The 21,573-nt window shown below is 43.8% G+C and overlaps 1 protein-coding gene across 2 annotated transcripts in view; it reads left to right on the plus strand.

Moving 5' to 3' along the window:
* Positions 1-21,573, plus strand: part of ADAMTS17 (ADAM metallopeptidase with thrombospondin type 1 motif 17) — a 152,887-nt gene that overhangs the window by 43,017 nt on the left and 88,297 nt on the right. For both annotated transcript variants that reach the window (XM_057375294.1, XM_057375295.1), the window contains exon 8: positions 15,090-15,195. In XM_057375294.1, the coding sequence (XP_057231277.1) occupies positions 15,090-15,195 (106 nt within the window). The remainder of the gene's footprint in view (positions 1-15,089; positions 15,196-21,573) is intronic.

Here is a 21,573-nt window from a genome sequence, read left to right on the forward strand (position 1 = left end):
ATTTCCTTTTGYGTGATAGGCAGTTCTGAGGTTTTGSTTATCTTGAATATACTGTGCCAGAACTTCTGAATTATAGTTTTTATTTCCTAGACAGCTTTGTGCCTCATTTATTTTCTAAATTAGAGATGATTTGTGGGACACTGCKTGAGAATCAAGGCTTTGCTTATGGCTAAGCAGCATTTAATGATGATTTAAAGAAATCTCTGCTGTTTATCTCGGAAARGGGTCATTGTGTTTGCAAACAGAGAAGCAGGATCCTAATTGATGTCCAGCTAAGCCCACACTGCCAAACAACTGTCAGGAAAAGCTCTGGAACTGCTCCTGGCTACTGTGTGTGTGAGGCTGAGAAGCCTTGGAGGCAGACACGAGCAGAACAAGCTCATTACATTTGGTCTGTGGACAGACCATTAGTGTCTTTTGAGGTTTTTAATATTTCTGCTGTTGTCTCTTGCCTCATCCATGGAAATGGAGATTTTCCATGCTTGCTGCACTGCTTCACACCCCCAAGCTCCATAATTTCTGCTGGCTGAGGGTTTGTTTCTCTGGGTGATTCTCAACAGAATGATCATAAAACAAATAAAATCATCAATTCTGCTTTCATAACTCATCCTGCTTCTTCTTCCCCTTTTAGTATAAAARGTTGTGGAAGGATGAATAGTGTTTGCTCTTCACGGTGTCAGACCTGCTGTCAGTGCACTGTGAATAATCCCTCTGGGCTGGGAATGCCATCCCAAGGCTCTCTGCAGCAGAAAGCAGGATTTTCTGCTATGACACGCTTCAGGCCAGGTGGACAGGGGAAAATGGGACTCATAAAAACCATTTCTTGCTGGTTCTYGTCCAAGAACATGGAATGATTTTGCACATCCCTGTTTCCAGCCTGGCTCCTTACCCATTAATTCCCAGTGCCTCCCTGATAGCCCAGTGCCATGAAACAATACATTGAGGGGGTTTTGCATTGTGTTTTATTTGTAAAAAAAAAAAGAATTTATTGAGAGGAGAAGGAAATGAATTTGTAAACAGGGCTTTTCCTCAGTAAAATCCAAAGCTCTGTACCAGAAGGATCAGAGCTGTGATCCCCGTGGTGCTGGTGAAGGCTGGAGATGGGGAGGGACAAGCCCAAGGACAGAGCTTGGCTGGGACTGAGTCTCAGCCCAACCCCAGGCGCAGGCAAGGCCACCAGAGGCAGCTCCACTTCCCTGGACACCAGCCAGTTCTTCAGGTCACTAAAACACTGCTTAAACCCTTGAGCAGGCCAGAGGTTTGTGTTCCTTCCTTCCACTGCCCGGGTCCTTATTTTCCCCTCTGTTTACACATTCCTGGTCCGTTTGCTGCAGASCGCAGCGCTCTGAGAAAGCTGACGCGTTTAGAATCGAGAAACCTCTGAGGTTTTTCTTCTCCTGTCAGACATAGATGGCTTTTATCCAGTTGACTGCTTTACAGTGCCTTTATCCTTTGCTGGCTTGAAAACATTTCAGATAGTTCCTATTGTTTTATAGACCCTGTAGCTAAAAAAACCAAGCTTGTTTAAAAACATCTGTACATAGCTGTGCAATAGGCTGCAGACATGTAGGGTAATAAGGCATGATTGCATTCATTGTAGCATTTGCTCCACTGGATAATCAAATAGAAGCATTCCATTGCACACAGGATATGTAAGAGTAAAGGAAGGAAATGAAGGACAGTTGCCTACTGTACTTTTACATTTCTTTTSTCTTGCAGCTGCCAAGACTAAATGCAATTTCGAGAGCGAGTTTTAGATAACGTGGAGATGAGATTTTACTGGTGATAACCAAGAAAACCACCCTGGGAAGCGTGCATAAAACTTTCCCCCCCCTTCCCCAAGAAGGGAGTTTGACCTGTGCTGATTTTTTTTTCATTTGGTTTGGTTTTTTTCCCAGCTTTGGTTAATCATCTGGTAACATGACCTAGTATTATACCTAACCYATTTTGCAGGGTGTCTGGTCCTGGCAGGATTTTGCTACACCAAGTGCACTCAATAGACTGCAAGTCACTTTAAATCCTTGGAATGCTGCTGGGTTTTATTTAACAATTCTCCCACTGCCTCAGCACAAGCTCCAAGCTTTTCAGCTGTRATTGTGCTCCACATAATGCAAATAGGAATTGGGTGTGTAACAGCACTTWGCAGCACTGAAAATCTTCCCTATGTTTACCAGACACTGAAAACATTCCCTGTGATTACCAGCTTGCTGAAAATGCAGCAGGGAGTGTGCTCCAGCCAGCTGTGATCCACTACAAGCTCATTCCATGGCTGGAAATATTCATGGCAGGTGCTGTGGGGAAGGTGATGAAATTTTGAGCTGACCCAAGAATGCACAGACACATTCTGGAAATAAATTACTGTCTCTAAATGCATGGCAGAGTACTTTGAATTTTACATGTATTGATTCGACCGATACTCTTTGTAGAAGATACTGGGTTTTCTTCATCAAGTCCTTGCCAATTTAGATAGGAAGGTAAATATAGATCGTGAAATTTTAGTCAAATTATCACTGAGGGGTATATATAATATATATGTGTGTATATATACATGTGTGTGTGTGGGTATTTTGTAAAAACTGTCCTTTGAACAGAAGTGGAATTCCTTGGAATTTTATTTGGACACAAGGGTTCTGCTATACAGTTTTTTTTATTCCACATTCAGAATCCTATGATCTGCCAGCGTTTTTGCCTGGATTACTTTGACAAGTCTTTTTACCTGTTAGATCAGCAGACAGAAATACAATGGACATATCAAAATTATAATAGTAAAACCCCTAGACTCAACCCATCAGATACTTTTCTCCTCCTGCACTCTTTCAGCATGATTTGTAGAATGTGAAGGATTTCTGTGTTTGCTCAGCTCGGAATTAGCCTCATATTCCTGCTTTGGTTGGTGGTGATGAGCAGTCAGCAGGCTGAAGGCATTTGTTGGTTTTGTGTGGCTGTGTCACACATTTTTGTGTGGCTGCTTTGCCTGAGCTGTTTGCTCTAAGGCTCTGCCTGGCTGTAACTGGGCTGCTGGGTACACATGAATGTTCTGCTGAGGATGTGCTTGTTGGTTTTAGTAATGTCATCCATCAACTCCAGCCTGTACAGCAATATTTGTGCTGTACAGACAAACAGTGTAAACACTGCAGTTTTTTATTAGAAAACTGGCCAGTGAGTTAGAAAACTCTGTGTGGATGTTTTTATTTATTGAAAATGAGTCCATCAGTCTAATCAGACTTTGTTGTTCTTGGAATGACAGGAAAATATAAGACTGACGTTAAATTTCTATTTAGAGTTTATATTTTATATCTGTATTTAAGAAACCTGTACACTCAGGTTTTCTATCTTGTGTGCTCCAGTTTGTTTGCTTTTCTGGCTCTGTCTGTCAGTCAGAGAGAAGATGTTGTGTCCAGCTTGGTCTTGTCTGGTTCCAAGAGTGGATGAAAATCCTGCCTGCAGCTCTCTTGACCTGTGTCCTGACCATGGGGAAGCATTGGTGCCCCTTCTGATCCCTTTGATGACTCTTCCAAGTTTCTGTTCCCTCCGAGTTCAGAAGGGCAGCGTTCAGTGCTCTGTCCTTGCAGATGGCTTTCCCTGCCTGACCTTCTGTAGCACATTCTTCAGCAGCATCTGAAGTGGAGATGCTTTCCTGAGGGAATCCTGGCATCCTGCAACACAAAAGTGTTGTTTAAGGACTACTGCAGGTCTAAGATTCGTGGTTTCCTTTCAGCGATGTCTGTTGCCTCACGAGAATCCAATAATTATGTTTCAGTTTCATGTTTCTTCCTCCTGGTGCCTCATTCCTTCTTCCATGATGCTCTCTGATTGCCCCACACRTCTTTCTGTGGGTTATCTGTCTTTATTGGATATTTTCACTTCCTTTCTGCCTCTGTGGAGCCCAGTGAAGAGGCAGAGGCTCTCGTGCTGGCATTCTCTGGGATGTCTCTGCAGCTGAGGARCTGGGAATGGTGTGATCTCCTGGCTCAGAACTGAGTTCTGCATTCTGAGAGCATCTGGCCATTTCCACCATGAAGAGCCCCAGCTCCTGAGTGCTGCAGCCAGGATTTTGTTCAATGCACTGATGTTTTTAGAGAGCTGCAGGACACCCACCCATGCACCAGTGTCTGTGAGCCACAGCATGCTCTGAAYACTGAGGTAAATAAAGCTTTCAGGCTTTATACTTGAGTGAAAAAGAGAATGCCCAACCTTCTGGGGGTGGAAACTGAGTAAAAGACGCCAGGAAATGATTAAATGCACCTTTTCCAAAGCCAGGGGTAATATTTTGTTGGTTCCAGTGGGACTTTGATCAAGCTGGTGGTGCTGCTGATAGCTGTTACTGTTYAAGTGGGTGTAATACACATCCAGATTGTTCTGTGGGGGTGCCATGAAGCTGATTATKTTATCATTAATCAGGTGGCTTTGCTGGGAAATGCTTCTCATTACATGGCAGCTGCCAAGAGGCCACTGCCACTGGGCTCCCAGGCAGGCTGCTTCAAAAATACCCAACCTGCGTAGCTGGGGAGTGCAGCTGCTSCTGCTGCAAATTCTCTCCAGGAGCCACGTCCTGAGTGGAGTTTGACAGCTGAGGAAACCCTGCAAAGCGTGCTGCAGACTCAGGACAGAGTTCTCAGTCAGGGACACGTGGATTTGGCTCAGAACTGCAAGTGTCACCCAGGCAGGMTTTGAGGAGCTCCTGCAGTTCCTGGGGGTGGTTTTTTAGAAATACGTGAGACTCGACGAGGCAGCTCTGTCCTTGTTGGGGGGAAATTCAGCACAAAGCCCTGGAGCAGTAACGTGAACACACGTGCAGAAAATGTCCCCTGGCTCCTGCAGGGTCCTGGGACAATTTCCTTYAGTCCCTGTCACTTCTGAATTCAGGCCATAAAGGCCCCAGGACTGGGACTGTGCCTTGACTTGTGTCAGTGAGGCACCAGGGCCTCTCTGGCTGCCGTCACTCATCACAAGGAGCTCAGCATTATTCATCCAAATTTGTGTTTTCTTTCACAGGAGCTCGAGTTTGAACATGAGAGATTTCTTTTTATTAAGTGTGAGAAAAGCTCAGGCTGGTCGTTTCCCTTGTGAGAATTTCTCTGTAGCTGGTGTGGCTTCAAAGGTGACATTTTATTTTGCAGTGATTTTGAGGAAGAGGTGCTTAGAAAACTAGATTGAGGACATATTAAAAATACCTCCAGCCACATTAGCTCTGAAATTAGCCATTGCTTCTMTTCAGTTGGGCTGATGCTGGGATGTATTCATGTGTGCCTAACTCCCTATGGGTCATTCCCTTTCTGGGGAGCAGGAGTGAGGATGGACAGCTCTGSTTGGGAACTCAGAGGAGAAGCCCTTTGAGTTAATGCTAACCCAGAGGAGAGGCCTTTTGGGTTGATAGTAACCCAGAGGAGAGGTATTTTGGGTTAATGGTGATCCAAATAGTTTGAGCTGGTTTGGTGAGTGTGTCTGTGCCCTGTGTGGGCTTTGTGCTCGTCTCCATCTCCCCCAGTGATCATTGTCCACTAATAATTTTATCACCAATCAGCCAATTTGAATCAAATTTGAGGATATGGAGCTCAGAAATATTAGGTTTTTGGAAGTTTTCTGAAAATTAGGAAACTAAGAAGAGGAAAGAGCCCTCTCCCTCTGATGCTGCCACTGAGGGAAATATKGCATCATTCACTTTTTCATCAGGAGCCCCAAGTGCAAGTGGTAATCTCTAGGAAATCAAGCCATTAATTTTGCAGTAAGTTTAGGGATGATTTATTTATTCTCACCTCCCTTTCCACCATGCTCTCATGCTGTGCCAGAACAAATGTGCTGACTGTTGGTGGTGTGTGAGCAGAGGAGCAGAGCCCTGGCAGTGCCTGCTGATGTGGRAGGATCCTTTTCACTCCCTGCTCCTGGCAGCAGAGCTATCACCAGGGTGGAGGTGCTGGGGACCAGCTTTTCTGCCCCAGTTCTGCCTGAACAGAGTAACTCAACCCTATGAACCTTATCAGGCACAGCCCCYGGGTTTGTCAGCCTTGTCAAGTCAGGCCGTGGGGTTAAATCAGCACTCAGCAAAGAATTCAAACAGAAGGGTTGAAATGAGAATTGCTCAAGAAGTTTATCAGGGCTGGCTGGCAGCTCACCAAAGTGAAGCCAGGAGCTTCAGCAGCCCTGGAAGTCAGGATGTGGGAGCTGCAAATGAGAAATATCACAGGAGCAATTTGGAAAAGCATCTGTTTGGAGTTTGATTATTGTGCATCATCCCATTTGCTGGCCTACCTTCCCTGCAGATCCCCTGAATTGCTCTGATTTTGCCACGAGAGCAGCTTTGACATGCATACAGCACCTGAAAATGAAATACACTTTAAATATGAACAAGTTTCACTTGTTTCACAAGTTTACACTTTAAATATGAACAAAGTATAGATTCATTCAGGTTTGAGAGCAATGGTTGCTTAGTCATTCTGTAAGAACATGGAAGGAATTTAATGGGGAGCTGTGGAAGAATGCCATTCATCAGCAGCACAGGTGTTCAGCCATCTCCAAAACGTTCAGCAGATCAGGCTGACACTCTCCAGACACTGAAATATTCTTCATTGCACATTCCTGAGCATTGTTTAACCATTGTAGGACTGATCCTTGCCCATGAACCCACCCCTGACTAACAGCCCGGGTGAGATAGGCATGGCTCAGGAAAGCTCTTGGAACTGTTAAAAGAATCTTTCAGTTTATTTGCAAAGTTTCATGAATTTCTTAGTGTTTGCAGCTACAGGAAGGGAAAAACTGGAACTGAATGCTGGACCCTGACTGTTAGCTCTTAAAAGCAGATGCTGTTTGGTACAGAGACTCCAAATATTTTTTCTGATTTATTGCCAAGTCTGACCTTGTCTCTTCATTCTGGAAGGGAGATAGTGAGGAATTTAAAGGCTCCAGGATCCCTGCTGCTGAATTCCATGTTCTTCTTTGTTTAGCAGTCTCATTAAAATCTGTGATCTGACATTTTTCTTCCTTCCCTCTGAATTCAGGCCCTCTGTTGAAGCAGGTGGCTCACATGAGTTGCAGRGACAAACTGACAAATCCAAAAGTGGAAGTCACAGAACTCATCTGAAAAAGGAAGATTAAAATAGTCCCAAAGCTGGTTTTGGAACCTTACACGGTTTTCAAAGCTGCAGTTATTGCAGGCAGTGCCAGGTTTGCTTTTCCATTTTTTGGAAGATGGGACCCTGCAGATGGGAATCCATCCTGAGGACAGGTGTTGGCAGACATGTGGTGGAGTGAGGGGCATGGGAGCCCTCGAGCACTTTCCTTTCTGATGGCAGTGKTGTTGTTACATTTTTCTTTGTTTGGTGAGTTATTTATTTCCTGAAAGATGTGGCTTAGGGGACACTGATGCAATTCTTGAGTTCAGGCCTATTCCACCTGAGGTCAAAATGAAAATCCTGAAACAATAATTGTTAATAACATCTGCTAAAGAGGAGGGTGAGATTCATACAGGCTGCTTGSAGCAGGAGCAGGTGGAGCTGTCTCCTCCTGTCAAACCATCCAGCAGGTGAGAGATGTGGAGTCACTTTTATCCTGTGTGTCTGTGCTGCAGTGAGAGAGAATTACTCACACAACTCCACACAAGTGAATCCAGGGCTGAGTCCTGCTGCTGCATTTTGCATATTGCCACGCTGATGTTTGCATGCAGGTGGGAAGGGAAGATCCTGCTTAACTTCACAGCAATTAGTAAAAAGGACTGGCAGCTTCATCCACRGAACACCGTGAGGCCAACAGCAGATATTCAAATCCAAATGCCTTTGGGCCCCAGGAAGAGGTGACTTTCCAGGGATCCAAATGCTGATTTGCATTTTGGTTTCACAGTATTGGTGATGTTTTCTTTGCGTGTTCCTGTAGCCTTTCAAAAGCATCAGATCTCTGCTGACTTCTGCCAGATCTGATTCCTTTGTGGTGTGAGATATCCCTGAACAGCCTTGTCCCCTGTGCCTGTCTCTTTTTCTCTCCATATCTTGTATCTCTGATTTCCATCCACTGTTTCTATACCAGTTCCAACTGTCCCTCCTTTATGCTCAGTGCCAGGTTTAGCCCATGTTTCCCTGCTTGAACAATTCCATGCCCACAGACTCRTTCAGTGGTTCCTCAGATGAACCCATGATACCAGACACTTATGACCCAGGGCTGTAGATCCATTTTTCTCCAGCAGTAAGTRCACACAGACATTCTCAGGGAGCTCATCTTCCCTTCTGATCTTATCTCCTGCCCTCCTTGACCCCTGCCTCCCTCAGAAGTGACTCCCTGCTGCCTTTGAGATCAAAGTCATGTTTCCTGAAGCATTCTGGAAAAGCCATATTATCTCCATTTGCTGCTTTTCTGTCCCTGTCTCTTCTCATTCCGATAACTCTTCCCATCTTTCTGCCTTGTTCACTCMATTTGAATTATGCCAGGCTTCTGTGTGTTAACTCATCCAGTCCAATCCCCAGCTGGAATCCCTCTCTCAGATCCACCTGGCCAGCTCTTCCCCTGCCTTTCCTCTTAGCAGCTGTCCTAATTTATCTTACTTTGAGTCATCAAGCCCGTGTAATTCCATGTGTGTGTGAGCATGGAGACTTTCAGCACCAGGCAGTGATGTCTATAAACAGATGGTGAATTAGCTGCCTGGATTTGGGAATCAGCATTCAGGAATGGTGGTCTGATTTGAACTAAATATCCCAAACTCCATATTGAACTAGAGAAACAGGAYAGCAGGAAGGGGCTGTGTTTGAGATCTGTGTTCAGCAGCAGCCTGGGCTCCGGGGAGTGTTGGGGAGAAACTCTCTGGAATGTGGCTGTTAGCATATCAAAGTAGAGTAAACATGGAGATGATAGCCTGCTTCCTCTGCTCCAGTTAATTAAGGCACTCCTCATGTCTCCTTGGATTTATTAATGTGCTGTCATSCAGGGAAGTGATGGCTTGCTGAAAGGGAGGAGCCATTCATGGCACGGAGGATGTCACGCTGAACAAAGAGCAGATGTCAAAGAGACGGGGAATTTCTTTTATCTGCTGCTTTGCTGAGGTCTTAGATCCCAGTGCTTTATCGTGAAAGCTCAGAAAAGTAGGGCTGGAAAGAGCTTCAGGTGGGCTTTTTGTGCATTCCCCTGCTCCAAGGCAAGATCAGGGGTACCTGTGTCACTCCTGATGGATTTCTGCTCCGTGAGGCTGAACAGTGCATTTGTTTCCAGCTTTCCCTAAAATCCACTGAACACTGTAGCTCTCCTCAGACACGGTCAGTGTGCTGAATATTTATGTTTGTGATCAMAAATCCTGGTGAATGGCGTTGGAAAGGAATGTGCTTTCAGAGATGCCTCTGAGGGYTTCCAAAGGTTGTCTGCTCTTACAATGCACCATGAATAATGTTTTTGTAGGCCTTGGTTAAAGGGTCTTTTTGGCCAAAAAAAAAAAAGGTCTCTCAACTTTCTTATCTCACTGCATTTGGTACCTGAAATGGCTTTTACTGGTGTTCTTGAGGACAGTTGTCCCTAAAGGCAGGAGARGTCTTGATCTTTAGGGCTTTTCAGCTGTCTGGGCAGCCCCTCTGCCTGAATCAGTSAATTAGCAGAGTGTAAATCCAATGCAAATAACGTCAGAATAAAGCTCTTGCCCTCTTGGGGAATGTCTGCGTGTGGGTAGGTTGGTAAAGGAGCAGATAAATGATTCATCCATTAAACTTGGAAAACCACAGGAGGGTTCCCAAGAAACATMAAAGCCCTGCAGAAAGACTGAAAGGTAAAACTGAGGGTTGGCCATGCTGGGGGAAGGTTTCCACATGTTCCATTAATTGCTGTCCTGTWGGGTAATTAAACAGAGAAAGAAGATAGCAAAGGAACTCCTTGAAGCTCTAATGATTAAATCTTGCTGCCTCTGCAGGTTTCCAGACTTGGAGAGGTCTGGCCTCACAAAGGCATTTTTATCAGGAAGGTGCTGAGGAGGGCAGCTGGTTTAAGTGTCAGGTAATTTGTTTGGAAATGGGGCAGTGCACYCCTGCCTGGGCTCCAGTGTGGGATGAAAGGGTTGGTCTTTCAGAGAAGTTCTGCTGAGCTGCAGTGGTGCCATAGGAAAGATTTGGGTGTTTCTGCCTGAATCACAGTCCCTTCACAAAGATTAAGGCACGTGGCTGAATCTGGCTCTCTCAGTTAGAGCTCTGGTCTAATGAAATGTTATCCAGGAAAACTCATTAGATCCTTGGGTGTTGTATCAATGTTCAACACCAAGTATTTCTAGTTATTCCTAATAATCAGAAAAGTGTCTCCTGYCAAAGGTATTGAGCATTTCACTCATTTGTGCTATAAGGACTTTGTATTCTGAAGAGATTTTCATKATGAGCTCCAGAAAGATCCCAGCYGGTRCTGTGAATATCAGGGACAGATTTGATTTGTTAGYTCTTCAGGGTGAGTGTAATGAAAATCAAGACATTCAGAAAGTGACTACACTTTGTGTTTCAGTTGTTTATTTTTCTTGCTGGGCTTCTGGGATTCTGACAGCAGTTATGTACACTGGAAATGACAGTGTTTTCAGAGGAAAAAGTTATTTTATTGGGCACTACAGGACAGCAGTCAGGGCTGGAGGGGAGATGTCCAGCACTGAGCTCTGGGAGAGTTGTGCTGCATCCCTGCAGGTCATGGTGAGCAGAGTTTTACAGGGATCATGTTGAAATTCAGGATAAGCCATGTTCTCCATTGAGAAGAGGATTCTGTGAAGATGGGCACACTTGAAACAAATTGCCCAGGTCAGAAAGTCAGGGTCTGGTGGGTATTYTGGGGAGTCATGGTGGCTTCCATTAGCTGTTCTTCCTTTATAAATAATTGAKTTCAGAATACTGGGATTTTCCGTGGGATGATTATTGACTTGTTTTCCTACCTGTAGCTGTGTCTCATGCACTGGATGGTCACACTGTAACTTCTGTAYTTGTGGTTCACGATGAGTGCCTTATTTCCAGTGTGGTTTTTGTTAAATGTAGTAACAATAAAAATTATTGCTAAGGAAAACAGTTTCCATACATGAATATTAAACTTCAGTGGAAACCATGTTACAGCAAGATTAGCAGAAATTGGCGTCTTGGATGARTACCCAGCATTAAGCCAAATTAATCTGTGCCACTAAAATTGCATGTGCAGCTTTCAATTAGGATGTTCTCATAAAATGAAGGAACAGCTCACCCTGTTCGCTTTTCTGGATGAATCCCTATAAACCAAACTTGGAGCTGGAGGCTCAGTGGTGACAGCCTCAGCCTGTCTGTGTTGTACATGCTGGAGAGGCTCCTTCCATGGATACAGTTCATTTTCACCTGGATACTGCTGCCTCTTGAGACCTCTGTTTATTCAGCTGTAGAACAGTGTTAGTACCTATCTTGCAGGCAGTTTAGTGGGTACTTCTTTAATGTTTCAGAAATTTTGGAACCTTTTCTATGTAGGCTTTCTAGAAAGGGAAAATTATTTTTCATTTGAAGTGTCACGAGCACTGAAAGATTCCCTTGGTGACTGACTTGATGTGTAAATACAGGCAGGGCATCTCTGTCAAACGTATCATTGCATTGAATGGAAAGGCAGAGCATGAATCACTTTGGGGTTTCCTGRTTTTACTCGTGTAGGATGTTAAGAGAGGCTACAGGAATGTAATTGATGGCAATGTGCGAGCTGCACAAATTGAAAATCGTGGGAGGATGAGAAAAACATCAGCTCAACACCAAACTAGTAATGATGGGGAATGGGAGGTTTGCTCCGAGCATGTGGATGTGCAGGGAGTCTCCATCTGTGCCAAGCAGACTTCAGGACTTGGAGTTTGGCTCCCTTCCCAACAGCAAATACATTGAGCAGGAGGAGAGCCAGCCAAGTTTTAATCAAGTAAAAGTTCTGTATCCAGAGGTGGTTGGCAAAAGAAGAGATTAAAGTATTAGGAGTGCAATGAAAACAAGACATTAGAGAGTTGAAAGCTGGAGTACCTGGACAAASCACTTGCTGAGTGAATACTCCAGAGCCAGCAGGAGGAATCCCCAGGGGTTTGCATGGGATAAAAAGGGAACTCACACACCAGGATTGGATTGTCCCATCCCTGTGGCAATGTGCAATGTGCTCATGCCTCACGGGGCCGGTGGGATGGATGGGATCATGGATCATTCCCCTTGGACATCCTGCTGGTGCAGGGCTCATGAGCTGGCAGCAAGGCCAACAGCTGCAAACTGTTGATGTAGGACAAGTTTTTGGATAAAAGCAAGTTTACACAGTTGCCTGTGTCCAGTGCAGAKAGCTCTGCGTGTCCAAGCCCAAGCACAGAAGTTATGGGCTGTAATTATGTAATTTCTCAGGAGAGAAAGGAAAAAACCCTCGTGCTTGGGGATAGTAAAAATAGTAATTTGCTTTCCTTTCCCTCTTCCACTGATGCTCCTGCTTGACCTTTTTTTTAATATTAAAGATGGATTTATGGCAATTACTGCAGATGTATCTGAAAGATGACATTTTTCCCCTGAAGAGAGACACTATCTGTATATTTGCAGAGGCAGGTGACAAGTGTGGGGTTTTTTTAAGAAATAAAAAAATAAATCCCACTTCAGCTTCCTTCCCTATTTTTCATTTTCACACACACGCACACACCTGTCCCACAGACAGGCCCAGAAGCAAAATTACCAAATAAAAGCATTTCCTCTTCTATTATTCCCAGCCTGGTAGAACCATGGCATGCCAGGATTTTCACAAACATGTCTGAGTTCATGAAGTTTTTATTCCAGTTCTGCAGACTTGAAAGGCTCAGATAAAAATCTGGAAATGTAAGAGGCAAACAACGGTTTCCATTCATCCCRATGAAGAAATAAATCAAGTTAATGCAGCTACCAAGGCATTGTGCTGCTGTTGTTGTTGGTTAAAGGTGTATTTTTTCTCTGAATATCAATTATATGGATTGTTGTACTGGGTTGCAAAAAAAGTTGCGTTTATGTTAATGGTTCAGATATATTTACTAAAAAACTGGATTGTGTTTCCAGATCAATAATTCATTTGCTGTTGATGTTCTGATGAAAGGACTTAATGCTAAAATGTATTGGCCYGAAAGAAAATTATAGTCTTAGGAAATAGTTTGATAGAAAAAATAGATTTCAAAAACRTTTTTAAGGCAAGCCTTTTCAGGCTTAAAATGTGATACCAATTTGTTATAACTGGCTTGCTGTTCCAGGATGACTCTTATTAATAAGCACTCAGCAGTTCACAAGCTGGGCTTCTTACTGAGCTCCTTCCATCTATTCCAAAGGTTCCTGCTYTTCCAGGATTATGAGTTTCTCTGCCCAGTCCATTTCTGTAATAACAAACTAATTTTAAATGGCTACATTTTTAAATTGATCATTGCAGATATTATAAAATGGCCACCCAGGATTCACATTTAGCACTGCAAATAGCTCATAAAAAGGGATGACTAACAGTCTGTAACTGAGCCACAGTCACTACTTCTTTGACCACTGGTGGATGTACAAGTCCYTAATCATTTGCTTTCCACCTTTGAATAATTTAGCACAGAGCAAAAGCCAAAATAGTAATGTGGGTGTGCATTGCCAGGTTCAGTGGGGATTAGAGCTGCTAAACAAAGACTTCAGAAAAGTTACACTTTGGAGTAAAGTATTTGACATTTTAATTGGTGTTTAATATTTTAATATCTTGACAGAATTCTAGACTGTTTTGCTGCATCACACCTCCCAAACATGGGAATGTTGCCCCCTTCCATTCCCATGATGGCAAACATAGASCCAGCCTCAATTTATGAAATTTCTCAGAGGGAACTTGGCATGAATAATTTCAACAAAACTGACTCGCCTGATTGACCCCTGAGACTGAAATGCAGTTGCTGCTCCTCAGCTAAAACCTCATGTGTCAGATAAAACTGAGAGAGATATTGGCACAGGTTAATGGAAGGTAAAGGTGGAATAATGAGGTTTAGTAGCAGGAATAAAACACTTTTGGTAAAAATCCTGCTTTGGTTATTGCTGCCTAAAACTGCTGCAAGGGAACCAAAATATCTCTCTCTATTCCCAAAAAGTGGCACATTCATTGGGCCACCAGGTGTGTGGACTAARCTTGCAGTCTCAAAATCTTTCTCAAAGATGGCTGTTATTTCCTGAGCAATTCCTTGACATCCTTGTGACTATTCTGTGTGTAAAAAGCAAGTCATTCCAAGAAAAGTGCTGAAATCCAGCCTTTTATGGCCATTGATTTAAAAGGTTAAATCTTGATTTCCTTTTTTTTTTTCTTTGCATGTGGTAGGAATCTGGCCTTTCAGAGTCAGCATTTTTAACGTAAGCAAGTGTTAGTGGCTGATTTCTGCCTTCACCCTTTGCTGCAAGTGCTGGTGCCATGGCAGCATTTCCAAATTTCCAAAGTGCAGTGGCACTTGGAGCAGGGGACAGGCTGGCTGCAGGGAGGGCAGATGAGGACTGGTGTTTTTCYGTAGCAGAGCTTTCATGCTGTAACTTTTGAATTCCTTTTTGGCTTCAGCCTCAAACCCTTCGTGGTGCCCACACAAACAGGAGAATACTGTGCATGGATCAAGTCCTAAATTCCACTCAGTCACAGGAGACTTGTGCCACCTACATTGGCTTTGTGACTCACCACCAGGACTTTGCCAGCTCTCCTGGCTCTGACACACTTGCTCTCTTTTAAGCATGAAAATAAAGRAAAATTTAAGATCTTTTCAGAGTCTCTACTTTATTGTTTTATTCTTTCTCCCTGACTTTATTCTGAAAATTGGGAGAACTCCATTTAAATGCTTGTCCAGGCTCCTTCACTGCATCTTCTAATGCTTGTATTAGTAGACAAGGTCAGATGAATTTTTGGGTTAGTGAAATATATTTTTGAGACAGTGAAATATATTTTCCAGTGAAAGCAGTGAAGGTGAATGTGTTTCACTTATTTCCTGTCTGACAAAACTCTGGACTGATTCTTCAGTAGGATGAAGAAACTACTCAGATTATTTTGTATGGAAACTGCTCTAATRTTTTTCATTCTGGTTGCATTTTTGATCACTTTGGTTGTTACTGCTGTATGTTTTATGTGAATGAGCTATTCCACTGATTTTGATGGGAACATTCTCTGTGTCTCTGTTGCAGGAATTGCTTACCTGGGAGGTGTCTGCAGTGCCAAGAGAAAGTGTGTTCTTGCTGAAGACAACGGTCTCAATTTGGCATTCACAATTGCACATGAACTTGGGCACAAGTAAGAACTTGTCCTTCTGTTTCCTTCTTTAYTTATGCCACTATAGGATACTTTTTTTGAAAGCCAGACACGTGCGATTACTGGAATGGTGTGTTTGTGATGATTTCATAAATGTAGTACATTACTTAATTTTCAGGAGGCTTATGTAAATCTCCATTTTAGCACACATAAATCTTTCTAGTTGATCTTCCCTTGTTTTCAACCCTATGTTCTGATTCAGAGTAGAGGCCCTCATTCTCTTAAATGACTGACAGTAATAGAGACAAATTTTGCTTTTCTTTGCTGTGTAGAATAAGTCCACAAAACCAACATCAGCTTCAAAATCTTTGTACTTGGTGAAGTTTCTCTGAAGTTCAGGTGTCTGTGTCAAGGACTTCAATAGTTAAATAGTTTAGTACTGGTTTCATCTCTGCATGTGAAGTAATCTGCTGTGACTGTGAAATGGTAAACATCAGTATTTTGGAAATGCCCTTAAGCAGAATTATTTGATCAACAGAAAGAAATCACATAACTYGATTTATCAGCTCAATCACACCTAAGTAACACACTTTGAACACGCTGGAAAAAGCAGGAAAGAACGTGATGTGTCCTAGTCAGACAGAAATTTGCAGAAGGAGATTACGGGGTGTTTTCTGCAGGTCACTTTGGAGACTCTTTAAAGCTGCCTATAAATACCCCGTGGGCAGAAGAAAACAAAATAGACTGGAAGAGTCAGCTGCCTCCTCTTAGTGCAGATAATGAGTTAACATGCACTCACTCACAATTCTTAGGAGCTTTTCCCCTTTCCATGGACATCATTCTGGTCATACTGTCACACTTGGACTGTGGAAGGTACAGAATCAGACCAGGAACAAAATCATACATGGGGCAGGACTGTGCCTGTGGGATTTTCAAGCACTCCCTCCTTGAGCCTCTGAAGGAAATCCCGTCTTTGTTCCTGTAGTTAAGAAGTTGTGCCTGAGCTTTGGCTGCACCATTCCTGCAGCTCATGTCTGGTGTGTCTTCCTTTCCTGCAGTAAGAAGTATTTCACAGCTAAGTCAGGGCCAATGTAGCATGTTCAGGTTCYGGCCAGTCTCATTCTATGACAAATAATTATTTTATGGCAGTGTATTTCAAAGTTKCATGGAGGATATTTAGGTTACCTACCAAAAATGAATCTGCTGTTCACCCTCCAGTGACACCAAAGGCAGCTGAGCCAAACCGAGGGTGGTTTTARCAGAAATGAAGGACATTTGGTTTTGGTTTGATTTAAATTGCATGCCAAGATGTTAAACTGAGCCTAAACTTAATAACAAATTAACCTGTGGGTAATGCTAAGGGAAATTCAGCACTCATCTTTGGATGGGCCAAGAGCAAGAGGGAAAAATACTTGAGCTGCAGAAAATCCAGCTGTGTGAAAGAGTGAGACTGGTCTGCCCCAGTGTTTGCCAAGTTTCTCAGCAGAGCTGACAAGCTTCCTTCTAATAATGCCTTGCAAAAAAATCCCCATCATAACCAGGGGATGTAATGCCTTTGGATACAGCTTKCCATCTGTGAAGAAAACTGCAAACTCCATTTTCTTCTCTGAGGGCAGTTCTGGTGGTAAGACCATAATGTCTTTCCTCTGCTGGTTTTCTTTCTTTGCCTTCATCTTGGAAAACAATTTCAGAAGTACTGGAGGGGTGGGTGGAGTCTGGAAGGGCCAGTTTAGGGCTCTGGGAGGACACAGAGGCTCCAGCTGGAGGTTGTAGAAGCTGTTGGGAGGGTTCTGCTGCCACACGTGTTCCAGGTTATCCTGTGTCATAAGGAGCTGTGATTCTCTGTCACATTGGGACAAACCCTTCTGCCCCTGTGCCACCAGCAGCATCATCAGCCCCCGGTGCTGCCAGATTGAAACAGAGCAGAGAAAATGCCATGTCTGCCCCAGCCCAACCTGAGCAGCAAAACCAGCCCTGGGTGCTGTCACCCACCAGGGGCTGGCTGCTTATTTCAGCCTCTGGCCAAYTGACTGGTGCCTTTCTGGAGGCCAACAGCAATCTTTTCATGGACCTTRCAAGGTGTCAGGCCTTATTCTCCTGATGTTGAACTGCAGTGAGATGCTCCGAGCAGTCCTGTTTCATCACGTCTTGTGCAAATAGAAGAATTCTTTGCAGACTTTGCTTGCAAACTCAGAGCTTTTAAGTGAAGTATAAGAAAACCCATTGCAGACATGAACACGAAGAAGCTGACACGAGCTTTAAAAATGAAAACCAAGGAAAACTAGGTGCAAGTTTCTTAATTTAAAACAAAATCCAATCARAACTTACATCCATATTGGCAAAAATAGAAATTTTGGAAAGCCATAATTTTGAGCTTTATTGAAGTCTGATTTCCTTATAAGTGTAGAAAAGCTGAGATTTATTATTCTTTCCTTAAGACTAACAAATGTCTGTGGAGATCACAAGCCCAGTTTGGCATTCACAGATAGTTTCTGATGTGGACTTTGGAAAAAGTGAATGGATTACTAATTGATGTGTCAGATTCCTAATCTGCCACTAATGTCATTTGGACTGGCTGCAAAAAACCACTATTCAGGACAGCTGCACTGTGAAAACATGGAGACACCATTAAATAGGTCCATTYGGATGAAATAGGTCCTATGAAAGGTGAGAGATGAATGTTCACCTTCAGGTTTAACCTGTGGAGTTGTTGCTTGATGGTGGAGTGAGTGGCACAGCTTTTGTATTGAAATCTTGAAGTTTGTRCTGGTAGTTTTGGTCCATGGACACAAAGAGCGCATCCATCTGTATTTAGATACATTTTTTTCTGCACAGGATCCAGGGGAAGATTCTTGCTGTTACAGCAAGGTGACAGGGAGTCCAGTGAGTATGTGACAAGGCTGTAAATCATAAACTTCATCCCACATGAGACAGGACCCTCAGCAAGCCTTGTTCCTTCAGTCAGCTGGTGCAGTAGTGGATGTCTTTTAAAACAATACAATTGAGTGTAACCACAGTTTGTAGGATTTTATCCAGGGTTTGCTGGGTGAAGTCCTGACCTACACAGAAGTTCACATGGTCACTGAAGTCTTAAAACGTTCGAGTCTGAGGTCTTCATATTATAAACACAATATAAACACTGGGCATGTCTTGCTCTCATCTTTCCTCAGGCTTGATGGGCAAGTCCATCAGTAAAAGCTTCAAAGTGCCCCACTTTTGTCACTGGGGTCCTGACTGGTGCCCCCCTCCTCCTCCATGAACTGCCCCAGTGTGAGGCTGATCTGAGATTCACACCCCAGAGACCACCCTGAACAACCAACTTGGATAAAACCAGTGCGACTTCCCCCCCTCCTTGTTCTCTCTTTGCCTACAGCAGTGACTTTGTAACCATTTTCAAGTCTTTCCCCAAAGAAAAASTCAAAACAAGTTTTTGAAACAAAAGCTGGGATTCATCCGTGTATCCGTTATCCCGACCGAAGCGGGGCGGGCTGCAGGCAGTGGTTTTTCAGGACAACAATGCCAGCTTTGTTGCCATTCCTGTTTCTTTCAACAGCCTCAGCTTTGCTGTTGTGGGACGGGGGCAGGCTTGGGTGAGGAGGGAAGATTCCCATTCATCTGAACCTGGCACTGCCTGGCTGGGGAGAGAATACTGGAGGTGGTGTGGCTGGGAGCCACTGGGGCAGATACCCTGAGGAAAGGGGATTAAAATCAACTGACAATGAGCAAGGAGCTGCCTCTTGCCAACAGCCTGAAACCGCATGGCCTCAAACTTGAAGCTGAAACAGATGAGGATAAAAACGAGTCCAAAGGTAAAAAGTCCATAATGCACAAACCAAACAGCTCAGGGCTTGGAATCAGACAAGAGAAGGGTTTGGAACCAGCAGGTTTCTCTCCAGTGTGATTATTTGCTTTAGATATGAARTATTGATAGGTGTAGCTTGGTTAAAATGACTTCAGGGTGCATAATTATTTGSTGCACGATGAAGTAGGGTCTTTGTGGTGTGTCTCAAGCATCGTGGTGTTGCAGGTGAGGKAAAAGCACTCTGGGTGTTCCCTTCCTGGCCCGATATTTGTGCTGATGGACTTGTGAATAAACTTGGCTTCCCTCATCTGTGTAGTGCAGTATCCAGCAGAGTTTCATGCAAATGTGCCAGAATGTGAAAATATTGCAGGCTGAGGAGGAATGTCCCTGAGCCCATCCCAGAAGTGCAGAATAATGCCCTGTAACATCTTACACCAGCAAGGCCCAGTCAGTGTGGTGCAGCTATTCAAGTTTAATTCCTGAGAACCAACCATGAAATTGTCCCCCTTCTGCCCTGCAATTTATAAAGAATTGGTCATAACATATTTTAAAAATTAAAAGTTTCATGTGGAAGCTGAGGACCACCCCAGTAAATGTGACAGATCTGTGCTGATAGAAACCTGTTTCTTTTTCTGGAGCCACATTATGGTGGTGGGGCAAGGGCAGTGGTTCTGGAAACCATGGAGAAATGGAGGGACCTCTGCTAAAAATTCTGTCCTTTTATCCTGGGATTATAACATTTGGGTGCAAGGTGTGGGAGCTGAGAAGCTGTTTTGAAAAAAAAAAAAAAGCCAACAACCCTCTGTGTCTTTCAGAGTAGCTCAGCACAGTCTAACCCTTGAACTCATGAAAAAGGAGGCAGCTGAGTGTGGTTTCTATCCTGGCTGACTTTAAACATTAACCCTGTTTTTTTTTTAAAAGAGATTCTCACCTGACCTTCTTTTCTATGTTTCTCTGAGCTGGTCCCACATTTATCAGGCAGGTTCTGCCTGACCTGAATTTCTGTGSAACATTTTTTTTTGCTCCTATTGCAGAAATACATCAACATGTCCCCAAGTTACTTCTTACCTCCCAAAAGGAATGAAAACCAACATTATTTAAGAATCATTGTAGAATCAGACATTCAGGAGTACCAAAGTCTCAGTTTCGGGGTTATCCAGACAACTTCAGTTATAACTCTACTCCCTCTATACTGCAMATGAGGCCAAACTTCTATTCACAGGGAAGGATTTCAGCATGTATTTAAGATTTTACCTTAACACATAACCACAGGCATCTTATTCACTCCTGTGAATTCATGTTTTACTGYAAGAGAGAGCTGCTGCAAAGAGGTGCCCATCTTGTGTGTCTGTGGGGTAATATCAGTTCTGGATGGSCCAGAGGTGCAGCCTGTGGCTGCCAGGATCTGTTCAGTGGCAGATAAACCTCTGCAGTGGCACTGCTGGCACTTTGGGTGCAGATTCTGCTTTGTGCTGGGGGGCTGTGGTTCCCTCTTTGCCCTCATGAACCCTGTGTGGCCCTTGTGACCGTGCTGTGTGTCAAACTCCATCTCTGCGTTTGGAGCGGTGGAAAATCAAGGTCAGTTGGATCCCCAGGAGCGCTGGAGCCAGAGGCARTCCCAGGAAATCTCARGTATTGGTGACTGTGCTRCTGCAGCAGGGCTTCCTGAGCAGYRGAGAGYTGGACTCRGGCAGTGCCTGCCCCAGCTCTGTYCTCTGGTGCCAGAATCCCCACTTGAAATCTCACAGGAGGACAGAGCTGTTCCAGTGTTCTGCAGTTTCAGGAATACTGGGAGTGACTGGCTGCTGTAGTCACATGTCTATGTAGACATACCCTCAGGCTGCCCAGAAATGCTGGCAGCGCTCYGTACCCACCCTGGAGTTGCTAATTTTATTTTCTGCCATTTGTGTTGTAAATCTGTTGAGGAATGTCTCTCTCTCCGTGTTCCCAGGCTCCCTTTTCGTGCTCCCCTCCTCCCAGGTTTCATTCTTCTTCCACAGATAATTGCAAGCACATTTTCACAGTTAARTTGCCCTCCTCTGTACAAGGACCTAATGGAGCACTGCCTATTTCATCATATGTGCTTGTACATCAGAGTGGTGTGATCCAACCAAAGCAGTTCTTTAATAACAGATTCTGTTCTGAGAAAGAATAGGTATATCCTATTCTCTTCCTAAAATTTCAGGAGATGCTTCTTCCATTTCTGGTAACACACAGAGGGGTCTGTTTTAGATAAAGCAAATTATTATTAGGTACCTTAGTAGCTTGATAATAACTTTCTGAAAATCATGTCCTAAGTTAGTCAAAAAGAAGMAGAGATCAAAGACAGATATAGGTTTAAACATATTTAAAAAAAAAATCAGTGGAGACTTTTGGCAGCATGGATGGTTTGACCTGGGGAGGAGGCAGTGGTGGAGCTGCACTAAACAGAAAGTGTGTTAGGCCACTGTGAGACAGTATAGGATAGCTGAGTATTCCAAGTTAATTGGAATCCCAGAAGCAGAAGATCCCTGTGGTGTTAACCTTATCTGGGCAGGTTGTTTTTGCAATGACAGTGGCATCACACRGAGAAAAATACCCCAAAAAAGTCATGTACAGAAATCACACAGAGTAAAGGA

This window comes from Malurus melanocephalus, unplaced genomic scaffold (genome assembly GCF_030028575.1).
Source record: "Malurus melanocephalus ecotype Western Australia unplaced genomic scaffold, MMel_1.1 scaffold_244, whole genome shotgun sequence".
NCBI classification, from domain to species: Eukaryota; Metazoa; Chordata; class Aves; order Passeriformes; family Maluridae; genus Malurus; species Malurus melanocephalus.